This window comes from Austrofundulus limnaeus, unplaced genomic scaffold (genome assembly GCF_001266775.1).
Source record: "Austrofundulus limnaeus strain Quisiro unplaced genomic scaffold, Austrofundulus_limnaeus-1.0 Scaffold10, whole genome shotgun sequence".
NCBI classification, from domain to species: Eukaryota; Metazoa; Chordata; class Actinopteri; order Cyprinodontiformes; family Rivulidae; genus Austrofundulus; species Austrofundulus limnaeus.
In genome coordinates, this window is record NW_013952412.1 from 4,111,359 (window position 1) to 4,122,950 (window position 11,592).

At 38.9% G+C, this 11,592-nt stretch overlaps 1 protein-coding gene across 1 annotated transcript in view; it reads left to right on the plus strand.

Moving 5' to 3' along the window:
• The first annotated feature begins 787 nt into the window (after nt 1-787).
• The window catches only part of syt9a (synaptotagmin IXa), a 19,860-nt gene continuing 9,055 nt past the window's right edge, over nt 788-11,592 (plus strand). The window contains exons 1-3 of the mRNA XM_014001895.1: nt 788-1,601; nt 9,461-9,956; nt 10,112-10,667. Coding sequence (XP_013857349.1) covers nt 1,454-1,601; nt 9,461-9,956; nt 10,112-10,667 — 1,200 coding nt within the window. The 5' untranslated portion in view covers nt 788-1,453. The remainder of the gene's footprint in view (nt 1,602-9,460; nt 9,957-10,111; nt 10,668-11,592) is intronic.

Consider the following 11,592-nt stretch of genomic DNA (forward strand, 5'->3'; position numbering starts at 1 on the left):
TGCAACAGGATGAATGCACAGCTCATTAGAGACAGCGATAATCTTTGATGGGAGAAGACTGCTGTGTTTTTTTAGTTTTTTTGATGGAGCGAGCATGGAAATCACCAACTCAGAGGCCATTAATCTTTTCTTTTCTTCCCCTTACAGTAACATTTTCTTTGGCTTTCTCTTTTAGGTTTTGTCTCTTTAGAAAAAGGCGAGCACAAACACGAGTGCTAAGACATTAATACTGAAAAAGTAGGAAAATATACCCATCACATTGCAGTTTTGTAACCTTGGTATTGATTTGTATTCAAAGACCATTTGTCACAAGAGTTTATTTCTCAAATAGTTATGGGCATACAGCCTGTGATGATGCTCAGGATATTGTTTTTTACTCAGGTGTAAAGTTAGCCTAAAGTGCATACCTTAATTGATGGTCTTGTCAATCAATGAAATGAATCAATAAATGTGAAATTGAGTGTATGCTCTCAGGGTAAGTCAACAATAACAACACAACAATACACTTGCGCAGATATTGACACTGATTGTCCCTTGAGAAATACAGAGATCTGCCGGCATTTGATTACAAGTGTATGTCTGGAAGCTTGGAAACCATAAATAATATGGATTGCAAAGAGGAAGTCAAGGATACGCCCCCTTTCCTCTTTGAACGTGCACTGATCAGTTCAGCTCGAGCTCCTCTCTTTCAGCAATATCACAAATTCTACTGTGGCTATTTGATCGGTTTTCTGATGCTTTTTTTTTTCTTTAGTGATAAGCTCTCTTGGATCTCAGAGGGTGAAGTGTGTGGGGAAAAAAAGGGGGAGGGGTGTCTTATACTGTGATTGGCCACGTGCAGGAACGTAAAACCACACCAGGCTTGTCGGAGCAGCTGCGGTTTGTTACAGGTTGTGGGAACTGATTGCAGATGCAGATATTTGTCGCTCCTGCTCGTCCTTGCGTTCTGCTCACAAACTTAAAAAAATAAATAATTATTTTCTTCATTTTTTAATTCTTTTGCTCCGACATCCTCCCCGTTTCCACAGATAAGCGTGTCGCGCGCAGCGTTTCGGTGGCTCCTCCGCCACACAGCGAGAGGGTCCGCGCGCACATTTCAGCACGCTGGACAGCGCGCGGCGCCGCAGAGGCGGTGCGTGGATTCAACCGGTGGCTTTCAGCACGTTCACCAAAGTGAGAGGAGTGTTTCAGGCGGTGTTACATAAGGAAACTCTTCCTTCTCCACACGTGGGATCGCTGGTTTGATTTCTGGATCACGCGGAGCAGTAATTTATCTTTTACTCTCGCTCTCTTTTTTTCCTTCCTTTTTTTAAAATATAAAACTAACTCTGCCGTGCGGGAAGACGTGCCCAGCCGTGTGAGTGAGTGGGTTGACTCCAGAAACCGTGCTGACCAGCGTGGAATAAGGTGCCGACGAAAGACCCTCCATTTATAAGAAGGATGCTGTTGGGAAATGCCTGGAGACAGAGATGACGAGATTTGTCAAAAAGCACTTGAACTCCTGTCCGATCTTTGCTCGAAGGGGGAAGTGCAGAACGAAAACTGTCTGGAATTTATCTACTACTTCCGAGACCTGGCAAGGCCACGCTATTCGGATTCAGGTGAGACATCGTTTGCTTGAAACCTTAAGCTGCTCATGCGACTTCTTCTTCTTTTTTTTTCTTTCTTTTTTTTATTGAAAACCAAGCTCCCAAATACAATAGGTGACCAGAGATTTGCTGGATTGATTGTTCATCTTCTTATTGCTCTAATCCATCTGGAAATTCTGTCCATAGGCTTTTCCTCACGTTGTAAAGCTCATCAATTATCCATCTTAATTAAACCTTTACATACAGGGCTCTTTATCCCCATTAACTCCCATTCAAGCTGTATTAAACCACACTTAATAGATTAGTTCACTTCATTCTGCCCTCATGAGCATTTAGGATGAAGCTCATAAGATAAGAACCGGAACACTGCTTTCCTCCTGCCTGAGTGAATGTGCATGTCGCTCCAGTGAGGTGAACAGAGCGTCTGTGCTTTGAAAGTTTCCTTCAGATTTAAACCCTTGTCTGATATAAAACTGGAGTAGAATTTGCATTTATGTCCAAACAACAGTCGCTGAATCACACGAGAACAAATTAAGACCCCTATCATTATTTAGCAACACTTCAGGCTCACAATTTGACTAATGTGACTGKGTGAGTGCGTGCGTGCGCATAAAAAAGCATTCCACAGAGCGTGAGAGAGGCAATTGCTGCAATCAACCACATGCTCATTTCACGTGTTAGTTTGCATTATGAATATTTATTCACCCCTTCAGGTTTCAGACTTTCTCACCCTTGCTGTCACTCTGCTCCCCCTCCTCATCCATACTTAAACTTATTTTCTCTTTTTCCCCAAACGGGTCCTCTTCCATCTCCTCTCCTATAGGCAGTTCTTGACTTGTCTTTTCCATTGTGCTGACAGATTGGAAAGTGGAGCTGCGGATGGACAGTGGGGTTATCTATCACCAATGTACACATAACGTTTCATTTGAGATTTTTACAGTAGCTGACAGGTCATTCAATATAATGACAGCATCCCGGATGGAATGATAGACAGAACTGAAGGCAGGTCATGCAGAGCAGAAAAGTCAGGGTTGGCTCAAGTTTTCTCTTATTCAAAATGCAAAAAAAAAAAAAAAAAGGTGAGTTTGTATTTCATGGGCGATTTGTGCTGAAACATTTTTTGGTCTTCTCAGGTTTTGGTCATGTTCATGCTACTTCATGAAGACCAACCATGTGAATTGGAGTGCTTACAATATCATCTTTTTGTTTAAATGTGTGTCAAAAATGCAAGCTCATCAGCAATTTCTGGATATTTAAACAAACATACTGTACATAAAACAAAGGTAAATAAATTTATGAGGATTATAATGAACTCCCTGAATAAAAAAAAACATTCATAAAATGCTCACTTACAAGACACAGCATGTGTTTAACAGTTAAGTGCTTCTTTGTGCAGCACAAAATCTGCTACTTTTATATTTTTTTCTTGTTAACCACAAACTAATAAATGCATGCAACTAAGCTCCTTTGAATATAAAACCTAACAGCAGGCCAGCCCTTATGTCTAATCAGTCATCACCACATTTGTAAGACTCTATGCCTGGAAACTAACTTTTTAACATAACTGTAACATTTGGCATGAAAGTGAATCATTTTCAGAAATTATGTTTTAAAATACAAAACAAAACCATTATGGTGGTAGTCAGCACACATCCCTTTTCAGTTCTTGCTCACCTCCTACATTCTTGCAGCACCTTTGAAGGTCTTGTGCTCTAAATTTAGTCCATCCTCTTTTGGGGTGATATTGTGTCTGAAGCCCCCCTCCAGATGTCTACAGATTCTTCTCCAGCAGGCAGCACTGAGGCAGGCTGCCAAGCTGACACTGGGCTCAGTGTCCTCAGATGGCAACAAATCCCTCAGTTTCTCCCAAATCACACTTACTCTGGTGTTCTCAGAATCTCACAGCACAGAAAGGACAGTTGGTCTGAGTTCCTGTGCTAACTCCTATGACTGCGCCTACACACAGAGCCAGTCCTGCATGAAGCAAAGCTGCTGGATTGTTACCTTAAATACAACATCAAATATACAGTAAAAGCAAAAAAAAAAACTATTTCTTCCAAGCCAGTCTTCTTTTGTAATTACTCGGACAAACACTCTTTTAATATGCCTACTTTTAGCTTTTAGCATGCCATTTGTTTTATACCTCATTTCATATCTTTGCACTATGTCAGGCAGATTAAAGATGATTTTTAGGTTGCATAAGGTGCCTATTGATGTTAGCTATNGTGTCAAAAATGCCAGCTCATCAGTAATTTCTGGATATTTAAACAAACATACTGTACATAAAACAAAGGTAAATAAATTTATGAGGATTATAATGAACTCCCTGAATAAAAAAAAACATTCATAAAATGCTCACTTACAAGACACAGCATGTGTTTAACAGTTAAGTGCTTCTTTGTGCAGCACAAAATCTGCTACTTTTATATTTTTTTCTTGTTAACCACAAACTAATAAATGCATGCAACTAAGCTCCTTTGAATATAAAACCTAACAGCAGGCCAGCCCTTATGTCTAATCAGTCATCACCACATTTGTAAGACTCTATGCCTGGAAACTAACTTTTTAACATAACTGTAACATTTGGCATGAAAGTGAATCATTTTCAGAAATTATGTTTTAAAATACAAAACAAAACCATTATGGTGGTAGTCAGCACACATCCCTTTTCAGTTCTTGCTCACCTCCTACATTCTTGCAGCACCTTTGAAGGTCTTGTGCTCTAAATTTAGTCCATCCTCTTTTGGGGTGATATTGTGTCTGAAGCCCCCCTCCAGATGTCTACAGATTCTTCTCCAGCAGGCAGCACTGAGGCAGGCTGCCAAGCTGACACTGGGCTCAGTGTCCTCAGATGGCAACAAATCCCTCAGTTTCTCCCAAATCACACTTACTCTGGTGTTCTCAGAATCTCACAGCACAGAAAGGACAGTTGGTCTGAGTTCCTGTGCTAACTCCTATGACTGCGCCTACACACAGAGCCAGTCCTGCATGAAGCAAAGCTGCTGGATTGTTACCTTAAATACAACATCAAATATACAGTAAAAGCAAAAAAAAAAACTATTTCTTCCAAGCCAGTCTTCTTTTGTAATTACTCGGACAAACACTCTTTTAATATGCCTACTTTTAGCTTTTAGCATGCCATTTGTTTTATACCTCATTTCATATCTTTGCACWATGTCAGGCAGATTAAAGATGATTTTTAGGTTGCATAAGGTGCCTATTGATGTTAGCTATTCTTTAGAAAATGGTACAAATGTGGGTTAATGTGGGTTCAGGATTATCTGCTGATAGTGTGCAATGATTAAAAATAAAATAAAATTGACAGTTTGGAAATTATTGACTAATAAACTCCCCATGCCCATTTGAAAACAAAATGATCCTATTGTTCACCAAACACTGCTCTCATGTTCGAAAACTAGTGTGCCAACTGTAATACAAAAGAGGGTTGTGCAGCTTTTAAATTAGCTAAAAATAARGTATTCTAGACACTGCCAAGGAAAAATCCCTCTTTTTTTTACTGTGAATTGGCCAACAAGCTTTGTGAAGTACTGCATCTCATTACACGCACTATCACTCTTATGCTACACTGCTTATTATGAAAATGATGGCACACTTGTCACTTTCAAAAAACAAAAAAACAACAAAAAATAAATAAAACAAAGAAATAAAAAAATAAAGAAAAAGGAGAAAGAGAGAAACAAAAGATGCTGACATCTGATTTGCTTCCAAAGATACACATAATGATGAAGCTATTTCTTCTGCATGCCTTTTTTGGAAAATCCATGAAAATTGTCATCAGCATCYTCCACACACATGAAAAAATAAACAAAACAAAACAATTTCCTCTGTAGTGGCAGGCAACTAATAGCTTGTTGCACAGTCAGCATACAGACAGAGAATAAGTCTGTATCGGTGACACCATATATCCGAAAATAGACACGGTCAGGTGGATACAGCTGACTGATGCTGTTTAAAATACACTCTACAAAAACCTGGGCTGTTAGATTTCCTGTATCAATGGGAGCCATTTAAATACTTTAAGTTAAAGTGAGCACTGAGGAGTAAAAGTCCACGAGAGACTTGCTTTGCAACAAGACATCAGATGTATTTACAAATCAAGTGACTGCATTCAGTCTGAGAGGATGATGGGCGGCCTACACGCTTTAATACTTGATGGTGGAACAGGACAAATGGAGCTGACACATTGGGGACTGTGCTGTGGAGGAGTATGAAACAAGTGTAACGCCTAAAGTAAAACAGTGCATCAGCATGATCTTGTTTGTTTGAAATGAGATACAAGCATTTTGATCAGCGGGTTGAGTGAACGGGACGGTCAGTGCCMCAGTCTTGTAMTCCTGAGGCTGCGGGTTTGAGTTCTGCCTTTCCAGGAAAGGCATCAGGCATAAAACAATCACCAAATCTACTATGTAAGTTAGCTGACTGTGTCAATATCTGCGAGAGAGAGAGAGAGAGAGAGAGAGAGAGAGAGAGAGAGAGAGCGGGGGGGTGGGGCAACGAGGACATTCAGTTCAATTTTTTAGTTATAGTGTTTCAAGAGCATTCATGTGCAGAAGTGTGCTGATGATGACCAGAGAGAGTACATTGATGAGGTTGACACATAAACAAAATATATGTGTTTCACAACAGTCCTTATTGATTAGTTTTTTGTTTGACCAGGAGAAAAAAAGGCTGATTAATCCTGCCAAACTGGGGATGTGACCTCTCCTTTTTTTATCCACAATTTCCTCTTGAGCTGTTGTACTGTTTTTTTTCCTTTCACTTCAAGTTGTTCTTTTTTTATTTCGAAGCAGTTATGAGGCACGATAACCAAACATGAAATTGCTGCTGCGCGTGTTACTCAGCAAATTGGTGCTATCTTACTAAAGTGTGAGTGAGTTAGCTGATGCCACTGACCATGATTAGCTGAGAGGTCGAGCAGCTGAAGCCTTTCCACTTTCTACATCTCCCAAATGCCACGTGGTTCTGCACTGAAGTTCAGTGAAATTATTCACATTCTGTTGGACAAACTTTCTATTGATTTCAATCATATCTGTCACAATAAATATGTTTATTTTTTTTCTATTGCTATTGATCACATATGGCAAGGTATATTGCTTTAAATTTATTACCCAGTCCTAGAAGCCTGTTCTTTTTTGAGGAAAATGGATGTTGTTCAATCCTAAGGATCAAGGCTGTGGCTTTTAAATTATCCCCTGGACTTTGTCTGGTAAAATAAATGGGAAACATACCATTGAAACACACAAGACAGAATTTTTTTCTGGAACCRTCTATTACTGTTCAGAGCCAGAGAGGTCTGTTGATTTCAGTAATCAAATGGGCCAGAAACAGCACAGACACTGGACAGGTCATTAGTCCATCACATGGTGAACACAGACTCATAAGACAAGAAACCATGCAGGCACACATCCACACCCTGATGTAAGTAACACAATTAAATTAAACATTTGCAAATTAATGTAGATAAAGAAAGTAACATAAAGTGTCAGGATTTGGGTAGACAGCAGCAGCAAAAATACATAAATTCATAGAAAAACATTCAATCAACTAGATCATGCATTAAGATGAGTTAATTAACAAGTAGCCTATCAGCATTGATTTTCAATCCATTCAACATCTGGCATGAACCTTCAAATTTAATCTTCTCTGTCCTTTAAAATTATTGCRGAAAAACTCTCTGAAAGATGACCTACAATTATATGCATTTATTTTATTCACTATTTGAACCTCCTATCTGACATACAGTATAAAAATGAATGTGCCACAGACTGCAATTTGCCTTTTTTGCTGATAACAAAAGAGAAATTGTGCTCTGAAACAAAAGTGGCTGTGGCTCTCTGCTCATAGTATAGACTTGCACACACAAACAACAGCCATGTTTCTATTATTTTTTATGCACATTTTGAAGCATCACATTAGAAAATGTGGATGGAAATGATAACATTCGCAAAAACTTACTCAGTTTTGCAAAGTTTTTACACTCGCTTGAGGTGGATTTTGAATTTTTTGAAAAAGAGTTAACGCGCAAAAGAAGAGATGGAAACATATTAGCTGAGTAAGTTGTGACAAAGTGAACGTTTACCTCGATCAGCTGTTCCTGCTGTCCAATWATTGTAGTTGCTGTGGCTGCAGCTGGACCCTCCTCCCTCTATCAGCATTTTCCTGGATATTCCCGTGACATGAAGACTTTTCTACATCTCCAACWTGTAATATTGCCAATACTAGTTGATATGACAGAATAATTACAACTTTCCTGATAGAAGCAACACGTTCCTGATAACTTCTCTCCATTGTCCCGAGCAACTTTACTTCCTGTTTACAACAGCCATGCATAACWTCAATGTCTGACGTAACTACGCTTTGTGCAGCCTGATTGATTTGCTCSAAGCCATTTGATAGAAACACGTCTGATGCGCATTTCTTTTTTGCAACATTTTAAAAGTTTGYTCAAAAAGCACATTAAAATTGAAATTGAATTGAAACAGACACGGCTGGTATAACATCGTGAAGAAATTGAACTGTTTACTTTATTGTATGTTTTTTTTAACATCGTTAATTGCTAAAATGATAAAAAGCAACTGCTATGTTTGAAATGTACATACAGTATTAGCATGTCATATCCAGGCATCTCATTCTTGGTTTTAGTTTGTCATGTATAAATTATGGTTTCAAAGAATCTAACACTGAATATTCTCAATGTGCACTTGTCTACACCAACACATGGTGTGCGAGTCACCATGGAAAAGGAGATGAAGTGTGAACCAACTGAGTTGTCAGTTTTCTGACTCATTTCTGCTCTGTAAAACTGAAGTTTTATAAAAAGGCATTCTTCTTTCACGATCAGGTACAAAGAAGACAGGAAATGAGTGTAAAAGCAGCTAAAGTAAAAATCAATCAATCAATCAATCAATCAATCAATCAATCAATCAATCAATCAATCCACCCATTGGAAAGCATGCAAACTACTGATCAAGACACTGAAAAGATTACAAGAAATTTTGGCTCCTTGGCTTCAGTGAAACTGTAACACTTTATAGGCACCATTTCTTCACATTTTGTTGAATTTGGAACAACCATTTCTGCATTATATCTGAATAAAGACATCTACCTTTAATTCAACATTATCCSTACCTGTCCTGCCTTGCCTGCTGGTGTTGATCAGAGGGCTCRGTGGCACCACTGGTGCATGGCAGCCCCACCTCTGTCAGTGCGCCCCAGGGCTCTCTCATACAAGAACATTCACATTTTACAAAGAAAGGTCCCCACCAACAGTTTAATCTCTAAACTTCTTGTTGTGAGCCAACAAGGCTACATCCACCATTATGTAGCTCTTCATTTATTATGCATTTACTAATTTGCATTTCAAATTTTAAACTTTGGGATAATTTAGTTAAATTAGCCCACTTATTAATGCTTTACTCATAAAGGCKAATTTCTTTCAAAACCAACACACTCTGTTTTTTCATGCTTAATAGCGTCTGAATTAGCTATTCTATATGTTGTGTGTATGTATGTAAGTGATGAGAAACTAGAACATACATAAACACTGTACATAGAATAGTTAATTCATGAGTTATTAAGCATGCATGAACAATGAGTATTATGGTTTTGGGTAACTAACCATTTAATAATGACTAAACAAGGTTAAATAATGTGTAGTTATTATAAAGTGTTACCAGAACACTGCTGAAACTGAGGAAATAAACAGTTTTATTCCCTGTCCTTGTTTTCCAGCAATAAATAAATAAATAAATAAATAAATAAATAAATAAAACAATGTACTGACATGGGTGTAAAATTCGGTAGAATCTCACTGTCTAATTCTGAATTTCCATCTCTTTTCAATCTCTCAGATATATCGGTGAGTCTACTGTCACTGGTAGTGACAGCCTGTGGTTTGGCCCTGTTTGGGGTTTCGCTTTTTGTCTCTTGGAAACTCTGCTGGATACCATGGAGGGAACGAGGGCTTTCCCCCACCACAAAGGAGGCTCATGGGCACATCAACCCCACAATGAGCCCACCGCCCTCACAACCTGCACCCAGACAGCCAGTTTACACAGCCGTGGACCCTCCAGTACTCAACCGACGTAAATCATCACACTGCTCTGTCACCAAAGAGCCCATGCCTGTGGCGTCTGTAGTGTCAGTGGAGGCTCCAATGACTCCTGTATCACCCCCACCTGTTGTCATGGCCACACCAGAGGCAGCTATGAAGATAAGTCACACATCTCCAGACATACCATTAGATGCCCAAAGTAAAACTCAAGAAAATGGGGTCCACACTAACCCTCGTATGCAGAGGCAGACCACTGAACCAGCACCAGGTGGTTGCTCAGTGTCTGAAATGGGGTTAGTATAAACTATACTGGTTTTACTTGTATTTGACTGCCTTTTAAAATGTTTAACATAACTCGTTTTTTTTWAATTATGACAAATGGATAATATTTACCTAAATATATTCTCACAGTACAAATAACTCTGTTGTTTATTTCCTTTGTCCACAGTCAGGGTTCCATTCGCAGACATATGAACCTCTCAAACCCAGACTTTAATGTGGCACAGTTTCAAAGGCAGGACTCTCTGACTGGAATGGGTTTGGGCCTTGGCCGCCTCAAACCGGAGCTCTACAAGCAACGCTCTCTCGAGGGGGAAGACGGCACTCGCAGAGGTGGAGGTTGTGGACGCCTCCATTTTATTCTCAAATTTGATTGTGACTTGGAACAATTAATAGTTAAAATCCACAAAGCAGAGGACCTCCCAGCCAAGGACTTTTCTGGGACCTCTGATCCATATGTTAAGATCTACCTGCTGCCTGATCGTAAGACCAAGCACCAGACCAAAGTACATCGCAAGACGCTCAATCCTGTATTTGATGAGGTCTTCCTGTTTCCTGTGGCGTACTCTGAGCTTCCCACTCGAAAGCTGCACTTCAGCGTCTACGACTTTGATCGTTTTTCCCGTCATGACATCATTGGTCAAGTGGTGGTCGACAGCTTTTTGGATCTGGCAGATTTCCCCAGGGAGACAAAACTTTGCAGAGAAATCCAATATGTCTCCTCGGTAAGTCAGTAATGCTGGTTACATTTCTGTCACACATTTGTACTAACATTAAATAAAAATAGACGTGAATTTACTGTATGACTACTACAAGTAAGACCTATAGAGTGATAATTATAAAACTACAGATCAGGGCTATTCAAATAAATTGCCTGGGGCCACAAATGTTGCTCGATAATGGTAGAAGAAATTCTGCATTTTGAAAAAGAGCAAATATTGTAGTCTTTCACCTGTTAAATTTGTTTTGGATACTTATATAAGTGTAAGTTTTGAAATGACTGTTACTTCACAAATGGTCAAAAAGTGACAAACAGGGGTTTGTTAAACACATTAATTACAGCTGAAAATAATAGTTAAAAAACGTTTGTTAGCCTGATTGTTTTCTGCTCTAAATTGTGATTTTATTTGAGTAAAAGAAAAAAAAACTTTAAATGTTATTTTTAATAACACAAATGACAACTATCATTATTTCTCAACTCATCCTTTATTCACTCTGACWTTTGGCTATAGAGGGTTTTTCTTGTCACATCTACTGTTAGGGAAGATTAATTGACTCTCAATGCCTAMTATTCTCAGACGCAAAAGTCCATTTGATCGTGTCACAGCATGAGTCAGATCAGTGTTCTTCAATACTGTCATGACCTGACAGKGACATTTTCATCCATGGCATTACCACACTCCTCTGTTAGAAATAGGCTTGCCCCAACAATCAAATGTGCATGTGTGAAATTGTAGGGGTTTTTTCTTATCCATGCATGACATCTGTGTAATAAAGTCACAGGGGTTGACTGAAGAGTTACAAAATTATCAACAAACCTTTAGATTATTTCAGCCAAACATGAATGATAAGAATAATTAAAGAAAAAAATATGTGGATGCTTTGTGTTTATGATTGTCATTTAATGTCCTCTCAACCCTAAAAATTGCA